General features: G+C 32.7%; 1 protein-coding gene and 1 non-coding gene across 3 annotated transcripts in view; both read left to right on the forward strand.

Annotated features, from left to right (window-relative positions):
• The window catches only part of MAP4K3 (mitogen-activated protein kinase kinase kinase kinase 3), a 198,489-nt gene that overhangs the window by 150,028 nt on the left and 26,061 nt on the right, over window positions 1–22,400 (forward strand). Inside the window, exons 15-22 of one of the 2 annotated variants that reach the window (XM_057558303.1) lie at window positions 396–458; window positions 8,628–8,686; window positions 14,088–14,126; window positions 14,379–14,432; window positions 16,691–16,733; window positions 17,952–18,111; window positions 18,971–19,083; window positions 22,094–22,135. In XM_057558303.1, the coding sequence (XP_057414286.1) occupies window positions 396–458; window positions 8,628–8,686; window positions 14,088–14,126; window positions 14,379–14,432; window positions 16,691–16,733; window positions 17,952–18,111; window positions 18,971–19,083; window positions 22,094–22,135 (573 nt within the window). The remainder of the gene's footprint in view (window positions 1–395; window positions 459–8,627; window positions 8,687–14,087; window positions 14,127–14,378; window positions 14,433–16,690; window positions 16,734–17,951; window positions 18,112–18,970; window positions 19,084–22,093; window positions 22,136–22,400) is intronic. The other variant, XM_057558304.1, reaches the window with a different exon arrangement.
• On the forward strand, window positions 20,883–21,020 carry LOC114235810 (small nucleolar RNA SNORA67). The gene has a single exon (XR_003621893.1). It is a non-coding gene; the product is annotated as a small nucleolar RNA SNORA67 (small nucleolar RNA).

The raw sequence follows: 22,400 nt of genomic DNA on the forward strand, positions 1-22,400 counted from the left end.
TTCAGTATACCAGCATGGAGGAAAGGAATGCTAAAGAAGAATTCTTAAAATGATCATGTTATAATACTTAAGCCTGACCTTTATGTAGAAGATGGAGAAAGTTTAGAAGAAAACATAATCATGATGTTTATAAATGCCAATTGTTATTTTCTGCTTCTCTTTTTAACTTACCATTGCATGTATTTAAATTCTGTACTAATTTAGTAACTGTATTATAGAGCAAAGTTGTTGCACTGTTGCTTTTTTAGAAGCTCCTTAATCTGATTTGACTTTGCATTTACCTCAATAAAGTTATGTTAGCAGGACTTACTTCACTTGTGAAAGTTTCCCGTTGTGAATTTGTGGCTTTTAGTCTAAGTGTAAATAACTTGGGTTTCTTGGTCTCTGCTAAACAGCCCGACAGTGATGATTTTTTGGACAGTTCAGAAGAAATATACTACACTGCAAGATCTAATCTGGTATTTCTCATCTTCTGATTTTCTTTGTCAGCATTGTTTTAGTCTTAATTGCTTTTAGGGTTTTTTAATCAAACATTTTGTCCAGTTTTAATGAACCAATTTAAGCATTGTTTTATAAGTTCCTGCCAGTTAGCAACCTACCATATATAAAGGATTATAACAATTTTTTCTACACGTTAAAACATATTTACTCGAATATATTATAATGTTACAACAAAAAGTTAAAGTTTTTTCTTTTTTATAAGAACATTTTGTTTTCTCACTCAGATATGGATTTTTTCTTTAGAAATTACATTTCCCTATAAAAATGTCCAGTTTGAATAATGTGACTTGTTTTAGTGAACTAGAAACCATCCATATATATACATATCCATATATTACAAAAATAAAATATATATAATTTTTTAAAATAATCTACCCCTGATTAACAGCGAAATCAGTCTCAGATGAAATTTTAACTTTGTAGCATTATGAAGTATCCAGTTTTCTCAGGCCAAAATTTGGGTTATAAAAACTCCCTGAAGTTATAAATATTAAGGCTATCTTACCATTAGGTAAGAAAAGACGGGCAATTAACCCTAATAAATATTAAATAGTACTTTTAATAGTTGCTATTAAATAGTTTTTTCTAGTTCTGTAGCTGGCCAGGGCCCCAAGTTGCCTCCATATTTACTCCTAGATTCCACTTTTCTGCCTTTTCAATCGAATTTTCCTTCTCTTTCCTTCCTTTCTGCCTTAATAACATACCTCTTTCAATTCTGGTTAGTTGAAATGATTCTTTATATAAATTCCTATATCTATGCCCAGTAACATTTGTAGAACATAAAAGAGATTTTAGACATAATTTCTCTTTTAGGAAAGTTGCAGTCTTGGATCAGTGGAAAATACTTATATATATAAACTCTTAGCCATGCAACAAAATGTACAGTGCATTGCCAAAATTTTTTCTGGTGGTGACTATTGATGAGGAAAGGCTAACATATAATAGGTACTATGGAAGTCAAAGAAGGAGGAAAGCTTTTGGGTTAATATGGTTCATCTGCCTTCTGGGAGGGACCAAAAGACTGATTTCAGTATTGTATAGGAACCATTATATATTTTCCAGGAAAATAATGGACAGTTGACTACTAAGTGTCATGGGAATTAACGTGGGAACAGTCATTGGCACAGTTCTGAGAGACGGCAGATAAAGAGCTGAAATTATGGAATGGTTACACTACTACTAGAGTTATGGGATTAGCTCAGAAAAGGAAGATTGAAGTCATCAAAGAGGAAATGATAGATGAAACCATGAGATTGCATGTGTTCCCCAGTTAGGTCTGAAGAAAGAAAGTACAGAAAATAGGTCACCACAGGGGTGATGCCTGTTTTGCAGTCAAAGGTAGAACCAACTCTGGAGGTGGGAAGAAGCAGTTGGAACACTAGAAGAGTCAGTAAATGGCCCAGAGAGGCCAGAAAGCATGAGGCCAGAATTAACCATGTGAGGGGACAAGTGAGATGCAGTGCCTGAAGACAGCACTGCCAGTGATTTCTGGACTGAAAATTTCTTCAGAATTAGGCATATATAGGCTAGAATGACAATAGTGACATTTGTTGTGGAAATAAAAGGCCACAGAATCAAAAGTTTAAATTGACTGTTTTATGTATTAATATTCTCCAGGAAAATACAACACCAAAACCAGAAATATACTACTTTTAGAGTTACAAATATTCTTTTCTTTACCCTGTGTGTAACTAGCCTAGTAACTTGAGTGAGTTATCATGGCTCTGTTCCCTAGAACTACCTCCCACACCCCTTACATAATCAGCAGTTTCTTATGATAGAGGGAGCAGCTGATAAGGGAGTCTTGTGACAGAGAAGGGCTTTAGGGACAATTAACTTGTGGATAGTTCTGGCAGAAGAGGGATGAATGAAATATTTGTCAGGTCCTACTATTTATAAAATCAACCTTAAAAAGCCCACTTTTAATGATAAAAGCTAACACTTACCTAGAAGTTTTTTTAAACCAGGCCTTATATTCTAAACACTTTAAATATGTTAAATTATAATCCTTGTTTTACAAATAAGGGGATTTAAAGTGCATAGAAGCTGAAATCGACTTTAACCACCCAACTGAATAATAGTGGAGCTGGGATTTGACCTAAGCACCCTGGCTCAACAATTCCAACCCAAACCACAATTGCCTCTACCCAACAATGTCAGTATTTTTTCCCCACTAATACTGGACTTGTGCTCATGCTCTCTTTTTAATCAACATATATGTTCCATAGTTATTTTTTTTATTGTAGTAAAGTATGCATAACATAAAATTTACCATTGTAACCATTTTTAAGTGTACAGTCCAGTGGCATTAAGTACATTCATATCGTTGTGCAACCATCACCACTGTTGATCTCCACAACGTTTTCATCTTCCCATGCTGCAACTCCTTACCCATTATACAATAACTCCCATTCTGCCATTCTATTTTCTGTCTCTGAATTTTTCTGTACTCTAGGTACCTCATGTAAGTGGAATCATACATTATGTGTCGTTGTGTGACAAATAATGTAAGTGACTGGCTCACTTCACTTGGCATAATGTCATAACATCTCCAAGATTCATCCATGTTGTAGCATGTGTCAAAATTTCTTAAGCCTGAATAATATTTCATTATATGTATAACCACATGTTGTTTATCCATTCATCCATCAACGGACACTATTGTGAATAATACATCTGTGAACCTAGATATACAAGTATCTGTCAAGTTTCTGCTTTTAGTTCTTTTGGGTGTATAACTAGAAGGGGAATTGCTGGATCATATGATAATTCTGTGCTTGATTTTGGGGGGAATTACCGTACTGTTTTCCATAGCCGCTGCATCATTTTACAGTTCCCATCTGCTAGCAGTGCACAAGGGTTCTAATTTCTCCACATCCTCTTTGATGCTTGTTATTTTCTGGTGTATGTGTATGTGTATATTATTGAAGTATAGTTGATTTACAGTATTCCATTAGTTTCAGATGTATAGCATAGTGATTCAGGGGTTTTATTTAAGATTATGTTCCATTATAGGTTATTATAAGATATTGGGTATAATTCCCTGTGCTATATAGCAAATCCTTTTTGCTTATCTATTTTATGTACAGTAGTTTGTATCTGTTAATCCCATACTCCTAACTTTTCTCTCCCCCTTCCCTCTCCCTTTTGGTAAGCATAAGTTTATTTTCTGTGTTTGTGAGTCTGTTTCTGTTTTGTAAGTAGATTCATTTGTATTATTTTTTAGATTCTACATATAAGTGATGTCATATGATATTTGTCTTTGTCTGATTTATTTCACTAAGCATAATATTCTCTAGGCCCATCCACATTGCTGGAAATGGCAATGTTACATTCTTTTTTATGGCTGAGTAATATTCCACTGTATGTATATACCACATCTTCTGTTGATGGGCACCTGGGTTGCTTCCATGTCTTGGCTATTGTAAATAGTGCTTCTATGAACATTGAAGTGCATCTGTCTTTTCAAATTAGTGTTTTTGTTTTTTGATGTGAAGTGTCCATAATTATTTCAGTCTCCTACTTTCATAGTTCTAAAACCTTAGCACTGTGAACAGGATTTCAACTCTTAAATACTTACTGCTGGCCACTAGAAACCTGATGGACACAAAATGTCTGGCTGTCATCTTAGTAGACAATTGGCACCAAGATGACAGCCCTAAATCTTTTGGGACCCAAAAGAAACATTTACCCCCTTAAAGACCTTGCTGCCTAAAACTTCCATGTCATCAATGATTTCTGGTTGTTTTAAGTGCTAAGTGTATTCATCTTATGATTTTTGTAAATGAATTTAGAATCATTACTATAGTAAAGGTTTTTTTTTTTAATCAGGCAATCATAATACATGAAACCAGAATAACAGAACTTGATTTTTAACATTGTTAGTGAGTAGAAAGGTCTTTAAATTTTGAAAGATGCCTGAGTTAAAAAAAGCAAAGAAAAAACTCAGCAAAATTCCATAATAATAAGAGTTTTGCCCATAACCATAAGAATGGATATAGCCGATGTACAAGATGCTGTCTTTACGTTAAAAGGTATTACACATCTGTTCAGCTGCTGCTAATTTTTTCTAATTTTCCTAGTTCTACTAGGCATTTTGGCCCATATACCAATGAAGAATATATTGAAAGGTAAGAACAGTTGACCCTTAAACAACAAGGGGATTAGGGACACCAGCAGTTGAAAATCCGAGTATAACTTTATAGTTGGCCTTCCTGTGACTCTGCGTCTTTGGATTCAACCAACAGCAGATCACGTGATATTGTAGTATGTATTTATTGAAAAAAGTCAGCATGTAAGCGGACTCATACAGTTTAAACCCATGTTGTTCCAGGGTCAACTGTATATGTAAAACACTATGTTAATTGCTATGGAGGAACATAAGTAGTAACATAATCATTGCTCTGAAGAAACTTATAGTATACCTGAAAAAGTAAGAATAAAATATTTAGGTTATAATTAAAAACATGGCAAAAAGATATACCCAATTTATCATTATCAGTAACCATAACAGAAGTACTACAAGATTACCCCTGAATTAGGTCACAATTGAATAAAGTCTATAAATAAAGTTAAATTTATTCTGGAAAAGAAACATCAACTTTGTTAATTTTAAATCTGTTAAACTATTACTATAAAATTTATGTTGTATGGTCACTTTTCTTACCTATTATATATGATGCAGTTTCTAGGGAAAACTCACTTCATAATTGCACAATTACAGGACATTTTCTAGAGTATCAAAACTAACCTGCTTCAACTGTACTTCAGTAAAATCAAAAAAGAAAAAAAAACTAACCTGCTGATACTCATTTCCAACCTTGCTATACAAAAGTCATGTTTATTCACTTTGAGTCCCCTTAAGTCTTCTGCTTTTATTAGTCAGAATACTGCTTGTTCAGTTAGTGTTCTGACCCTACTTGCTTTTCTTTTTAAGAAATAAGAATTATCGAGGGTTTAGTCCCTTTTACTTCTGTAAATTATCTACCACATTAAAAGGTGTCTCCTAACACCTTTTAACACTCCTAACACCTAACACTCATGTGCCATATTTTCTCATTTTTTTGATGAGAAGAAAAAATTCCACTATTCTCTTTTTTCTTGCTTAAAATATATTGTTAAAGTATTTTTTCTTTTGTGTTTTTGTAGCCAACTGTAACAATTCTTTTGACTTCCTGCTGTTTTCTCATCAGGTATAGATAGACTTTGTAATCTCCAGATGGCTTTTAAAAAAAAAACAATAATAAGATTTTCTTGGCCATGTATTTTCCTTTGCCAGTGTTCCACACCACATCCTCTGTTCTTTTTCAGCTCTTGCTGGGACCATGTCTTCTTAGAGGCTCTATCCGAGTTCAGAAGTACTCCTCTATTCATTAAAACACTGAAGTTAGGACTTTCTGACCCCAAAAGATATTTTAATTGGGCTTAGGTTGACCATCTTAAATTTTTTGCTGAGTGTTCAATTTGAATCTATACTGGGCTATTGCATGTTTTCATCCATGTTGTTCTGCTTTGACTTTGTGTAGTTAAACACTGTCTATTCATTAATAAGTTGATGCCTGATTTATGCAACTAAATTTTTTATGTCTATCCTGGCATGTTCAAATGTATTCATATTTAGCTTATAAAGAATGGCCATGTTTTACCATCATCTTATAGGGTTATTTTGAGTGCTTTTCCAAGCATAACTTTGGTAGCATTTTTCTATTACAGAATAGCTTCCAAGTCCCTTTGGAAAGCATTTTAGATCAGTCTTTCTTAGACTACCCTAAAGATACGTAAATGACTACTAACTTTGCCCAAGTTTCCCTTTTCTTCCTTTCCTTTTTATTTATTCTCATTTTTCTTGTCTGATTTGCTGTCTGAATTCCTGCCATATAATAAGTGCTTGGTAAATAATAGTTGAATTAAATGAGATTAACTACTTATTAGAAGGACTTAGTGCAATCCTTTTCCTTGATGACATGCCTAGCACATTGGTGTTGTTTTTTTTTTTTTTCCTATGGATGCTAAAACATAACTTGATTTACAGAGAAGGAATTAATAAAGAATGAAACCCTTTCAATTTTAGCTTTCCTGGTAGGGCTTAACACATGCCACATTTAATCATCAGACCTGGATCTGTCAGCAACTTCTCCCCATCCTGAATGTTATTCTGTATGTGAACTTACACTCCATTTTCTATTAAAATATTTCATTAGTTATTTCAGATTCTTCTCCTACCTTCCTGAATGTATCAGTTGATTTTTTAAAATTATTATCATCAACCTGGTAATTGTCATGTAGCAGATGAGCTAGCTATTCTTAGGACATATCTATATTTATATAACACAAGCCATGGCCACTCTGCACAAATTACGCTTTTGAAAGCTGTCATTTGATTAAAGGCTTAAGAGATTACATTGGCTAAAGAGGTTGCTGGTCCGGTAGAAGGGCCCAGTTATGCGTAGCTGAAGAAAATGAAGTTGAATTCAGAAAGGTATTCATTGAGATTAGTACTTTTCTTTACTAAATACCAAAGCTTAAAGTCTCCTATGTAAAGTCATGACCACTTAAATAGTGCAGCATAATAACTGTGTGGCAGTCTTACGATAATAGCAATTTCATCCTATTAACATATATCATTACAAATTAAAGAGAACAGGTGTCATTTTTCATTAGAATTTTATGTGATACCAGTGTGACAGTTCACTAATCTTTTTCGTTTATGATGTGTTATCTCTTCTGTCACTGGTAAGAACATATATTATTATGCATGGAAGAACACAATTATTGAAGAAGACAAAATCTGAGCCTTGTCTAAACCAGGCTTTTGGCTTTTAACTTTTCACTTAAATGTGATGTATTGCTTAGAAGTCTCATATTTCTAGGCTTAGTATTTTTGTGATCTATAATTATCTATGTGTATCTTAACGAGGCTGAAGTGTTAGTTATCTGTTTACAGTAAAATAAACAAATGGCATTTGAACACGCATTTATTTAGGGCCTAATTAGTGTGTGCCAGGTACAATGCTAGACCCTAGGCTGTAGGGAAAAAAGATGGATTTAACAATTTTCCTTTGTTTGAGGAGCTTATAGCCTGGTTACTATTTTTATAAACTTGTAAATAAGTTAATTAAAAGTCAGTGTAAATGCTAGAGGAGAGTCGCGAAGGAGGTTACACCGATCTTCCTGGACAGTCTTGGAAGGCTGCTCCAAGAAGGTAACTTTTGCATTAAGTCCTCATTGTGTATCTGGCAGTATCTTGTAAAATTAGATAGTGCTTTAAGTACACTGTATTCTAATGAAAATAAAATTCATTTAAAATGTTAAATATTCCCCCTTAATCATTAAAACAGTGCTTGAAATACAGTGGGAGAAAAGGAAACTGTACTTTCCGTGGTTGTTGGAAAGCATATTTTTCCTCAAGAAGGCATTTGAGTCGAGCACATAGATTTTGTTCCTTTAAATTTCAGTTCTTAACTCTACAGCCTGCAGCGTTCAGTGGAAATGTTTAAATAGTTGAAGAACTGCCTTAATAATACTCGTTTGAAGTTTTGCTACTTAACCCTTTAAAAAAATATTAAAAGTCCTTAAATTTAGTTTATAATCTTGTGCAATTTCACATGTATAATTTACTTTAAAAGACCACCTTCTTTTTAACCTTTAAAAAATTATTACCTGTATGAAGCAGTAGTAGAAATATGTGATGTGTATATATACATAATTATTGCAGATCTTATATACAAAGTCAAACCAAGATTTTTGTTGCTTGTTCTCTTCTGTAATCATTTTTGCTTCATTATAGCTTGAGCATAAATACCTTATTTCAGCTTTTTTCATTCGAAAAACTGATTTTTACAAATGTTAATTACAGTAGCAATAACCATAAATGAAACTTGCATATAGTGTTCAAACAAGTTCCCAGGAAAATTTTGGTAACTTAAATAATAAAATATATAAATTAGGACTACAAACTTCTGAAATCTTTTATTGTTGGAAGTCCTACCTTGCTTTCTTTTTAAGAACATATAGCAATACAGATTTATTTGAAGTCTGGGGTTTCTCTTTTAAAAACAATATGCGTTAGTGTATCATGATTTGTGATACACTACTATTTTGCTGAATATTTCATTCTGTACTATTAGGATCTACAACTAGAATATGGACAAGGACACCAAAGTAGTTACTTTTTAGGTGCAAACAAGTAAGTAAAATTCTTTTAAATTAAATTTAAATTTAAGAATAATTAAATTGCCTTAAAATATGTTATACATTAATTGTATTTTAAATATTTACAGTAGTAAATTGTACTAGTCTGGTAGATATATTTTATAATATGCTTTTAACTTTTCTTTATTACTACCTTGCTAATCATCTACTCAATAATTGTCATAATGGGGAGAGTCACCTTAAATTTTTTATATCAAGCTACTTTGTAGACCTTACCTGTTAGAGAAAGTAAGTACATTCCAACTAAAGATAAATATATGTTTCAGCAATTTATTTCTTTTATTTGCAAAGTTGACCTGTTTATTCCTTACAAAACTTGCTTTGGTACATCTCCCAGATGTGTTGGCCTATGAAAACAGATGGAAATATTCACACTATTTAAAAATCTTTGTCTTAACTTTTTAGCTGTTAAGAGTCTTTTAAAAAGTAGATAGCCGTTAAAATATGTCTAAAGTTTTAAAAGTTATTTATTTTATGCAAGAAATAAATCCAACGGTTGTTTAAGGTCTGCAGTATACCAGGCACTGTCTAGGTGGTGCAGCACGGTGGTGAAAAGGCAGCTTACAAGGTGTAACAATTTTAGATGTTCTTAGGCCTGAATTAGCAAGGTATGGGGACAGGACTCTGCTCTTCCCCGTAGAGTCTCATTTCCTGAGTTCATGGATAAACTATCATTATAAAAACTAATTTATAGGGAAATATTTAAATTGCCAAAATCTCCCAGCTATGTAGATATTATTTCAATAATCAGAACTACTTAAAATTTCCAAATATAATTTCAGTGACATTAGAGGGTTGAGACATATTATATACCAATATTTTAGTTAAAATATGTTAAGTTAATATGTTAAGTTAAGCAGGTGACTAAAAGACAAGCAACTCAGATTTAGAGATAATAACATAAAATCATGTCTCTTTTTTTATAAACTAAATGTTTAAATACTCTTTTCTTAATCCAGAAAAGGCTTTGAATGACAAGCTAGAGAAATGCATTAGTTTTGATTTTGCTGAACTTCAGTTAAATAACGTGAAGTTTTTGTTTTTGTTTTAAACCTTATGTTTCCTAAAATGGAAAATAAGCCTAAAATTTCCCTGGTTGAAAAATGAAATTTTATCAAAATAGTAACATTTGCTGTTTATAGTTTGTCTTGATTTGTTGATGGGCAACAAAGGAAAGTTTGTCTCATAATGAGTTAGCAAATAAATTCTGACATGTTTTTGTGTTATTTTGTCTAAATTTCAGGTCACTAGTTTTAAGGATCTTGTTAGCAAATTTTGATGTATTTTAAGAGATTGGATAATTTCAAAAAATATTTCATTTACTTTGGTTTATTTTAAATATATTTTTATATTATATACTTGCAAAAATACCCCCAAAATGGCCTATTATTAAATGCTTTTCTAGATTCCTTAGTTCCTATTGTCTGATTTTTTGATTGTTAGACATTTTCATATTATATAGTTACTTTGGCTAGGTAAAATGTTAATAATTTCCCCAACCTTCATTTTTTGATTAATTGGATCCCTGCTTAAGGAACTTTATTCTATATAACGAATCACTGGCAAGGTAGGTTGCCCCAAAGTTTGCCCTTTGGCTGTGTTTCGTGTACAGGTATATACATACATGTGACATGAGCATGGATGTAGCACTTCTCTTACTGTACTGCTATGTCTGCTTTATTCTTGTGACTAGGCAGTGTTTTAAAACTCACAGGATTTCCTGCTTTCTCCATAGGTGATCAGGCAGACAGATTTCCATTTATGGGTTTCTGCCTATTCCAGACCACGCAGGAACTAAGTTTGTTTTTTTTTTAACAGAATGCATATGTGTTTTGACTTATTGGGTTGTTTTCTTTTGAATTGTTATTATTGGGGTCAACTTTTCTGACTAAACCAACAAAATACTATTTTTAAAAGAAAACTCTAAATTATTTCTGATTTTGTTTTTAATGGAGAGCAAAAGTTCTAAAAATAAATTCTCTTCTAAAGACTTAAATAATCGTGAAAAGAAATTCCTGGCATAATTAAGTATAGTAGTAGTAAATGCCAGATCCAGAGTCAGAACTGTCTCTTGCTATAAACTGTGTAACTTGGAGAAATTTACCTCAATTTTCTCTAATAAATGGGGATTATAATAGTACCAGCCTCATAGTATGCCAGGGGTGAAATGGAATAATCATTGTAAAGCATTTAGCACATATAGGGTTTATTACACATTAGTTGCCCTTACTTGTAGTGTTTACTCAGTAAATGTTGATTGTAAGAGCAAGTGAATATGAGTGAATAAAATTGCTTTTTGGTTTTAAAGAAATAGGGAAGTTTTTTGGTTTGTTCTCAGATATAATCAGGGCAGTACTTACAGATTGTTTTGAGTCAGTTAGGCAATTTTGAATGATTCTAGTAACCCGCAGCTAATTCAAATATGCCAAATACTTTGGTGGTGGTTTTTGACTTCTCTCCCTATCAGTTTCTTCACTTTATCAGTTAAATCTATGACCTATGTTTGCATGTTTTTCCATTTTTAACCTCTTCATCCAAATTTTTGGTCATTTTAAGACTTCATGAATTCTGTAACTTTATTAACAAAATATCTTAACACATAGTAGGAAATTTACAAGTAAATGAATTAAAAAATATATATATGAATCCCTAGCCTTAGGATATCTGTTTTTTCATGTTCTTTTATTCTTACAGAACCTATACTCCCAGGAAGATAATGTTTTAAAAAGTGGAATGCCATATAAGTCCAATTAAATACGGTAAACTGAAAATAAACTACATTTAAATTCCCCTCTTAATTATTTTCAAATGCTAATGTTCTCTACTGGAAAAAGAAATGGCTCAAAAAATATTGTCACATGCTTAAGAAAAAGTTTGTTTTCACATCTTCTAAGATGATGTGAAAGCCCACTGTACAGTTCAGAGATATTACGTTTAATTTGGTAAAATAATTTAAAGCAGTGCTTCCGGAATTTTTAGTCTCAGGATCCCTTTACGGTCTTAAAAATTATTAAGGATTCCAATAAGCTTTTGTTTATATCACTTATAAATATCAATATTTATAGTACTGGAAATTTAAACTGAAAACTTATCAAAATATTTATTTCAAATAGTAATATACTCATTCCATGTTATCATAAAACAAAAATTTTGTGTGTATTAAAAAATTCCTCATCATTAAGAACCAATTCAGGGACTTGCCTGGTGGTCCAGTGGTTAAGACTTCACCTTCCAGTGCAGGGGGTGTGGGTTCAATCCCTGGTCAGGAGCTAAGATCTCACATACCTCGTGGCCAAAAAACCAAGACATAAAACAGAAGCAGTATTGTAACAAATTCAATAAAGACTTTAAAAATGGTCCACATCAAAAAAAATCTTTAAAAAAAAAAAAAAGAACCAATTCAAATGCCACCTCTTAATGGTACCCTCCTTGCAACACCGCTTTGTTCCTCTCATGAGACTTAGAAGCAGCTTTATATATGTCAGTATAATACAGCAAACGTTTTGTTGAGGGCCACAGATAACATTTTTTATGAAGAATAGCTGTTTTTTTCCTGAAACAAAATAATATTAGTAAGAAAGGTGGCATTGTTTTATATTTTTTGCAGATCTCCTTAACGTCTGGCTTAATAGAAGACAGCTGGATTCTCATATCTGTTAGTAATCTATTATGATATCATACACCTCATAGTCTCCAGAAAACTCCAGAGTTTCATTCTCAATGAAAGAATAAGAGTGAAAAAAGAAAGAAAAAGAGTGAATAAGAGTAAAAAAAAAAAAAAAAAAAGTGCTTTAGATTATGAAAATAGTTTTTTACCTTGCAGACCTCTTACAGGAGCCTAAAGGACCCCCAGGATCCCCAGACCGTGCTTTGAGAATTGCTGGTTTAGAGAAATGTTGCTTAGTTGATAATAATAAAGAAAACACTGAGTACTTACTGTGCTCTGAAATACTATTCAAAGAATTAATTAATTGTATCTACAGATAAACATTTTGACAGAGGTACTATTGTAATTCCCATTTTGCTTAGGAAAATCAGAGTAACTTATCGAAGGCCACATAGCTTACAGTGGCAGAGGCAGGATTCAGATTCAGGCTGTCTTTGCTTCACAACCTGTCATCATTTTGCTATACTGCCTCTAGGTACAAGTCCTGTCTTCTTAGAGCTAGCCCTTGAAGAGCTTTGTGAATAGGTAATACATTTGACTGAAGTACCTTAATTTTTTTATCTGCAAAATAGGATTTGCAGTTAGTTTATGGTTTTCCTATGTCATTTGCAACTCCAGATTTAAAACTTTGTCACTTTTTAATACTTAAATTGTTATTAAACTATCCTAATTAAAACATTTGATGGCTAAAATTTATTCTATTAATTGTTTATACCAGCTAACCATACCTTTCAGTTTCTCTGGTTTTATGCTTTGATAATTCTGAGGGCAGTTTTTTCCACTATATATAGGAATGGGAAATGATTAGAAGGTACTACCTTACAACTTTTGAGGAGAGTAAATTTTCTGCTGAATCACTTTTACCGCAGTAATCTGTCAGTAACCGTATTTCTATCTCGTTAGCTTTAAGAAGGCTATTGAGTTTCTAATGCTTGAAGAGTATAATATAGGAGGTATGTTGCGTGAATTTGCAGTGAAAAGAAGTAGGGGAACTTCAGGAATGCCGTGAGTTCTCTCTTACATTCCTGAATATCAAAGTTTTATAAACTGCTCCTAATGATAAAATCCTCGCACCTGGTCTGATAAAGGCTTAGTCCCCCAAAAGTGTAAATGTGTTTGCCAGTACACCACTGGAGAACAGATACTTCAGGTAAGTGAGTGTCTTCTGTGAAAGCAAAGTGCTACTACATTCATGTATTCACATCACATGCATGCATGCTTTTGCAGAGATCCAACATGTTGAGTTTCATTTTGTAGGATTGCCTGAGAGCATGATGTTTTTTTAAAGTGTGTCACCTTTCTTATATTAAGAAAAAGAAAATATAATTTCAGGTGTCAGGTAAAATATTCCAGGTAAAATTTAAATCCTGGAAACCCCTGACTGTGACCCTGCAATTATTGTTTTGTCAGTCCCAATTGTGACATTTCATGGTAGGTTGTCCTTTGTCTGAATTGGTATTTTTCAATAAACACTTGGATTTATTTTGTTCATTTAAAATACATGTATAAAGACATTAGCAACAGAAAATAGATACCTCATTAAATATAACCTGATGTTTTATGGTATAGGGGTGATCGTTACAGCAAGTTTTTAGTGAATAGTAAAAAAGTATTTTAAATTTATAGATAAGGTTAAAGTGATGAAAAATTGTACTTAGTATTTCTTTGCTTTATTCACATTATTTTTAATTTTTATTTTTCTCCTAAGGAGTCTTCTGAAGTCTGTTGAAGAAGAATTACATCAGCGGTAACTTTAATTTTAAATTAAGCTTAAAATACTTTCTTACAGATGAGTAAAGTCTCTTTGCCTCCTTCTCTATCATGTAGCGTAAGATTGTGTTGTTGTTGTTGTTGTTGTTTTAATATCCTGAATCCTGTAAAGACATAGAAATAAAATTCTGTCCTACAGTAGCCCTTCCTGCATTTTCTAAAATTTCTTCTTAAGCTGTTTTGGTAGAGTCCATTTGGTAACCGTGGAATTATCCTTCTTTATCCTTAGAGGGCATGTGGCACATTTAGAAGATGATGAAGGGGATGATGATGAATCTAAACAGTAAGTTCTGTTTCCATTTTTGGTAAAAGAAAAAGTGTCATTTGACCTGATTTAGTAAATCTGGCAGCTTAATATTGAAGTAATTTTAATATCATTAATAATATAGTATCATGGGTTGTACCACAGTTTCTTTCCTTTTCTCTGTTCTAATGGTATTAGTCGGTTCGGGCATGCTTAACAAAATATCATAGACTGGTATTTATTTCTCATGGTTCTGGAGGCTGGGCTGCCGGACAGTTTAGTTCCTGGTGAGAGCTCTCTTCCAGGCTTGCAGGCGGCTGCCTTCTCAGTATGTCCTCAGATGGACTTTCTTCAGTGTGTGCGTGCAGAGAGAAATCTCTCTCCCTCTTTTTATAAGGCCACCAGTCCTATCTGATTAGGACCTCATTCTTATGACCTCAGTTAACCTTAATTACCTCCCAAAAGCACTGTCTCCAAATACAATCACATTTCACTGTAAGCAGTCAGAAAGAACCAAGCCTCTCCTTCAGCACTTCGCTTAGAAATCTCCTCAGCTAACTATCCCGTTTCATCCCTTGCAGATTTTCCTTCCACAAAACACTAGAACATGAACGCAATTCAGCCGAGTTCTCTGCCACTTTATAACAATGATTACCTTTCCTCCAGTTTCCAATAACTCGTTCATCATTTCCATCTTGAGACCTCACCAGAATGGTCTTTAATGTCCATTAAAGGACATTATTCTGTTAATTACTACTTGTGTGTTCTCTAAGAAGACGGAAGCTTTCTCACCGGCTCTCCTCTTTTCTCATTGACCTCTTGCTCTTAATGTCTGTACTTCTAGCATGTACCCCCAAACTCTTCCAGCCTTTACCTATTATCCAGTTCCATAACTGCTTCCACATTTTTATGTATTTATTACAGTAGCACCCCACTTCTTAGTACCAAAATATGTCTTCGCTCAGGCTGCCATAACAAAATACCATGGACTGAGTGGCTGGAACAACAGAGATTTGTCACAGTTCTGGAGGCTGGGATGTCCAAGATAAGGTGCCCGCAGATTTAGTTCCCGGTGAGGGCCCTCGTCCTGGCTTGTAGACAGCTGCCTTCTTGCTGTGTCTTCACATGGCCTTTTCTCAATCTGTGCACAGAGAGACAGAGAGAGATCGAGATCGAGATCTCTTCCTCTTCTTAATAAAGCCACCAATCCTATTGGATTAGCTCCCCACCCATATGATCTCATTTAACCTCAGTTACCTCCTAGAAGCCCTGTGTCCAAATACAAGCACATTGGAGGTTAGGGTTTCAACCTACAAATTTTGAGTGGACACAATTCAGTCCATAGCACAAGTTGATAAAAAAAGAACTTTGAAAAAAATTTACAAAGACAGTAAACATATCCTGTAGTTTAATGTTATAAATTAGTCAGTAATTGCTATAATTATTACTGCAGCTACAAAGAGTCTTACTATATGGTTGATTAAATTTCATCTGATATGTTTCAAATAAATAATTTGGATATAAATGTATTTTCAAGGGGAGAATATTTTCACTACGTAATTATTAACATTTAGTCCTTTTAGTTTTGGGGGTTTTGTTGTTTGTTTTTTGTTTGTTTTTAAATAAAGATGCAGTTTCATGGTAGAGTGACAAAAACACCTGAGAAGCAGCTGGGGCATTGATTTTCCTTTCTACCTCACCACTCTGTGACCTTGAATCAGGTCACTTAACCTCTCTGGGCCTCAGTCTCCTCATCTGAGAGTATATGCTCCATAATCTTTTAATTTTTAGTACTTCTAAAACTCCAGTTCTGAATTGTAATGAATCTGAGCTTCAACCAAATAAATTCTGCCAGTAATTTCATAGAGTATGTATATAGCTTTTGATGAGCTTCATCAGAGATGTTCCATATCTAACGGTAGTAAAAATGAAGCTTACATTGTAATATATTTTTATATCATTTTGCTATTTTTCCTTAAACCAACTGTTGCTTGTGTTTTTATATTAACTACCTTTCAATTGATATAAATTGGAATTGTGGCTATCTTTTCCAGTTTTAATTACTAAAATAATATTTGAAAACAAGAAAGCATGTCTACTCAGTTACTTTTGAATAATACTTCATTTAGCATAACTTGAACATTTCACAAAGTATTTTGAAAAACGCTCGTAACCTTAGAAAAAGAAACTTGTTTATACAAAATTTTCTTCCATATCTTTAAAAAAGTAATCATATTTTAGTAATGATTTGTTTGTAAAATGACGAGTTCTGATTCTAAGCGTTTATGTTTTTATAGTTCAACCATGAAAGCAAAAGTTCCACCTCCTTTGCCACCAAAGGTGAGCAGATTTGTTTTTCAGTTTGAATTGTGTATGTGTGTCTGCCACTTTAATACTGTATTAATACTTACTCTGTGGCTTATTTTCACTTGGGATCCACAAAGAAAAGTCATGAAGAAGTTACTAACCATGATATAAGTAGACAATTGTGATTGTTTTTGTTTGTCTTTTTTTAATTATCCAACTTGTCATTTGGTGTTTATTCTAAATAATAAGTTCCAGAAATTTGTACATGAAAATGATTAAATTAATGGATTAGTATTTCACTTGGGTTAGAAAACTCATACTTTTAATAAGATTTTTTTCCTCAAAATCTATCATCTACTAGTAACTGATTAAGTTCATATGCATAGCAAATTCTAATTATAAAATGAACTGTTTATAAAATGAGTTGTACGGTTTGAAATCAATTATAAATTGATTTATAAATGAGAATTGGAGTCCGACCAGCCTAGATAGCCAATGTATGACTATATTTTGTTTTTATTTTATGCTTTTAAGAAAATCACGATTCACCCAGGTAAATAGGACTGTTCTTGCTTGTTCAGTTTTACATTAGCAGAAATACAGAGATCTGAATTTCAAAGAGATAAGTGCTGAGCAGTCTTCCTGATAAGGGACACATTATAAGAATTTATAAATTCTCCAAACCTTCAGCTGACTGGAGGTTTTTCCCTTGTCTGCACAGAAGGTTTCCCAGGTATCCCATATTGCTGAGTTAGTATTCTCTCATTTGATAAAATTTTAATTGGCATCTTCTTCTGCCCCCAGTCTGAAAGATTAAGCATTAACATAAAAGATAATGAGTCACCTGAAAGAGACAGTTTAGATTAGCCTTGTAAGGAGCTGAACTTTGATTAGCCTGAATGTTTAAAATAAAAGGAGACTCATTTAAATTGGGGATCGTAAAGACCAGAATATTTTTATTTGGCAAGTCTAAGTGAGTAGGCTTGTGAGGAATTAATAGAAACAGGTCTTTTTTTTTTCTTTTCCTGAGAAAATATTTTAGTGTACATTTTTAGGATATATATTAAGATTACCTGAATCAGATAGTTGAATAACCCAATAAGAGTTGAAACTCAACTAGTAAACACAGTTTGAAAGCCTCTGATATATAATAATATTTACTTCAGGGCAGATATTCAGTATTTTTCATGTTTAATGAAACACGAATAATTTCATGTTTAATCATTGGTCTCCTTTTCTGTATTATTTCAGCCTAAGTCCATATTCATACCACAGGAAACTCATTCTACTGAGGATGATAATCAAGGAACAATCAAGAGATGTCCCACGTCAGAGAGCCCAGCAAAGCCCTCCCAAGTTCCACCTAGGCCACCACCTCCCAGGTTACCTCCACAGAAGCCTGTTGCTTTAGGTAATGGGGGAAGGGAAGGTGAAATAAGAATGTTGCCAGGTTTTCATAATGTGTGAAAAAAATGGAGGGACTCCTTTTAAGAGATTATTTGAAATTCCTTTGGGGAAGGGAGAAGGAAGGCAATGGCTCTAGAGATGTTTTCTGCTTTTTGCCTCATAGTTTGAAGTGTTTTTATGACAGGATTACCTATGACCCAGTCTGGGATATTTTGCCTCTTCTTTCTCATTTCATATCTAGCCTTCCCTCTTTTGGAGAATCATTTGTACCCAATTTGTTATTTATCTAGAGTGTGGCAACAAAAGAAATTAAACTCTGAACAAACAAGGAAAATGTGTTTGGTCCTAGGCTACTTCTGTTTTAGAAAAAGAAGAGGATACCTTGTCTGACTCCTTTATTTTATTTCATTTAATCATTATTAGAAAAACAATTGTCAGTATTTGCTAGGTATTTGCCTCCAAATTAATACTAGAAGGTACTGTTTTAATACTGTAAAGTGTCTTGTGTGTTATGCAAAAGAAGCAATTAAAAAAAGAGCAACTAATGTTTCTTGGATAACAGACTATAAATTGCCCCTTTCCTGAAAGTAGTTATGTATTCAATATTTCTTTTCTTTTTAACACAAATATATGTACTTAGATACAGCCTAAATTTTAATTTGCCTATGTGAAAGAAATAAAGTAGAAGAACGTATATATAAAAGACTTCTTACAGTAGTAAATATTCTGATAGGGTAATCCCAAATGAAGGCTGAAACTGTCTCAGAGATAATATTTTTTGTTTCCTACTTGGTAATTTTCTGAATGAAAATTTTCATAAAAAGTAATCCTTTTCTAATATACTTAAACATATCTTACTGAAGGAAATGGAGTGAGCTCCTTCCAGTTAAATGGTGAACGAGATGGTTCATTATATCAACAACAGAATGACCATAGAGGCACAAACCTTTCAAGGAAAGAAAAGAAAGATGTACCAGTAGGTATTTATATTCATAAACTCTACTTATATTTGTTTCCTTTTTCACTATTAAGTTCATTTTGCAGTTATAATTGATGGAACTATAGCAATTATATATTTTAAATTTGTATGTTTTTGTTTTAGTATATTAATTATAATGATAATAGATTGTTTAAATCTTGAAAAAAATGACTTTGCTATGGTAAACACGAATGAAAGCTTTCTACTGTTCAAATTATTTAGGCCAATTGGTTATATTGAATATTATAAAATGTGACCTCTGCATACAGCTAAACACTTAGTATTCTTGTGATTGTTGAGAAAATATTATTCTCATTGATTAGAGTGATTCTTATACATTGCTTTTACAGTCTGATGAACTTACTGAAGGAAGGACATGGACAGATAAGGAAAGCCATAGCTTCTACCTCAGGACAAATTTCTGTTACATAATTTGTGATATTACTACTCTTACTCAAAGAAAATAGCTAACAAGGAAGAAAAATTAAGTATTTTCTAGTAGATGTAAGATATCACTTTAGGAAAGGTGAAGTTAGCCTTAGCAGCTATTCCTGTCACAAATGATAGGTAAAACACTATGACATAACTACTAAAACATAAATAGAATTTATCAGGGAGATTAAAAATTTTTAACATTTGTAAAGAATTTACTCTTAATCATCAGGCGACATTTGTCCATCATCATAGAACTTAAAACAACAAAAAAATCCTTAAAATTCCCAATTCAGCAGTTGCCAGCAAGATCACAAGACAGTATTTTGGGGGAAGTTTTTGTGTATAATAACATTTGTTATTTTTCTAGAAATTTACAGGACGTATGGTTATGTGCATACAGCTATACTTTGTGCACTAAGCACATTGCTAGAGGCTTTTGTTCTGTATCTGTTCAACTGTTTCATAAGATTTCGCTATAGATATGACATACCATTTTTTATAATTCAGTTAAAGCATTTGACTGGGGTTATGCATTGTAATTTGTGAAACTTAGGACATTTTTAACAAAAGTGAAATGTCCTGTAGGAATAATAGGATTTATGAAGTCTGTCCAACGGAGTAGTGCCTTTTTGCTTTCATCAGTTTAAATTTTAGCAGCCCTGCTAATGTAGTAGTATAAAAATGCAGCCTAATGATTTTGCATCACAGTATAATAACCTTTGAGAGATGAATACATTTTTTAATTTATGTACTTTTAATTCACTTTTTCTATTACCTTATTTTATCAGGATAAGGAACTAGTAATTAAACTAACAGTCTCAATAATTCTGAAATAAATATGTCATGACTGTATCAGGATAAACAGTATCCCTGGTATATTGAAACATGATTACAGTTTGTGCAGCTTCTTGAAATTATTTACAGCCAATTCTGTCAGTACTTAAGTTAAATCTGACAGTTACAACATTCAGAGCTCCCTAATTAAAAATGATGTTTTGCTAAAATAGATGATATGTGATAAAAAATAAGTACATAAATCATTTGCAAAATGGAAAAAATTATCAGAAATTGATGGCAGTATTAGGCTGTACATCCTCATAAACATATCTACAAAGTAAAATTTCATAGTCTTAATTTTAGAAATGTCTAAAAGTTATTCATGTAAGTAGTACTACACAGAATATTTCATTTGTGTCATGTATATGAAATCAACAGTAGCTTTTTAATTTTGGTCTCATTTAAACAATTCTGATTTATATTAGATTGAGAAAAAATTATAATGTCATTCCTTAAAACGCTGTTAAGATTAACCTCAAAAGAAACCTAGACTTTCATTAAATTTACGTTTAAATTATAATCTCTCCCAAGGAGATTCCTTCTCCAGGGATAAATCATGTACCCCAGGAATGTAGCCCCTTGGAGAAATTTCTGGTACTGTTGAGAATATTGTAATAGATGAGCAATGTGCTATTTTTCCTCTCTTTAAATTATCAGTATACTATGACCAATGATTCATGCATTTGAGTCCATCAAAATTTAAAACTTCACTTGACAAAACACTCTGTAAACAAGGTTAACATAATCTGCAGACTAGGAAAAAACATTTGTAATATATATATAACAGATAAAGTATTTAAGTCTAGATATATAAGGAGCTCCAACAAATAGCTAAGAAAAAGGTAACTCAGTTAAAAAAAAGGGGGGGGGGGAGAATTCACAGAAGAGGAAAAAGTTTTTTTAAAAAAGATTCTCAACCTTCCTAGCAATCAGAGGCATGCAAGTTAATGAGAAACACAGGAGAAAACATTTTTTACTCCTGTAAAAACTGTTATAAGTTTGAGAACATTAAGTGTCTGTGAGACCATAAGGAACCAGGACTCTCATACATTGCTGGTGGGAGCGATATGAAGTGGGCACTTGGAAAGGCAGTTTGGCAGTCAGTATCCACTAAAATGTAAAGGTACAGACCCCATATTCCAGAAGTTTCACTTCTCACAACATATCCTTAAAAAAACCATTCACACATGTAGTAAGGTATGTGCAAGGGTGATCATTTCCGCATTGTTGTTACAGTAAAAATTTGAAAATAATTTAAAATATCCAATAACAATTAGGGAATTGCTAAATAAATTATGTTATATTCATACTTTGCTGCAGTTAAAGCAAATGAATCAATGTACGTATGCCGTCCAAGACCCAATGTTAAGGCAAAGAACAAGTTGATAAACAGTGAATAACTGTTTATGTTCTAAAACACACACAAAAACAGTATTTCTGTGGGGACATGTATATAAATATGTGCAAAAAGGTCTGGAAGGATACACAGATACATGAGTACATATAATTGCCTAGAGAAAAGTTTGGAAGGATACACAATAAGCCATTTGGGGGGGAGCAGGTACTAGGAATAAGTGGAGTGTGAAAGGATTATAGGGGACTTCAGTATTATCTATAATGTTTTGTTTGACAAAGAGAATGTATTCATGTATTTTATTCTGATACATGTGTTTGAAATACAGTACTGATGCACCAAACAACAAGAAGTATAATCATGCATGTGTTCTTTTTCTAGAAGCCTATTAGTAATGGCCTACCCCCTACACCTAAAGTGCACGTAAGTATGAATACCAAATAGGTTAAGTTTTCAAACTAAATACAATGACAAATAATTGCTTGAATGTGTACCTTTGGTTGGATTTTTTTGCCTGTTTGAAAGAATCCATTATTATTGAAAAAAATCTAAAAGATTGCTAATTTAAATATTAATTGATTATATCTGAAAAGTAACTTTTCAAAAGAAAATTATGATAAATTATACATTTTAAAGCTGCTTTATTCAAAAATTATTAATATTTTCTTTGCACATATTTTTGAAGGAA

This window comes from Balaenoptera acutorostrata, chromosome 12 (assembly GCF_949987535.1).
Source record: "Balaenoptera acutorostrata chromosome 12, mBalAcu1.1, whole genome shotgun sequence".
NCBI lineage: Eukaryota > Metazoa > Chordata > Mammalia > Artiodactyla > Balaenopteridae > Balaenoptera > Balaenoptera acutorostrata.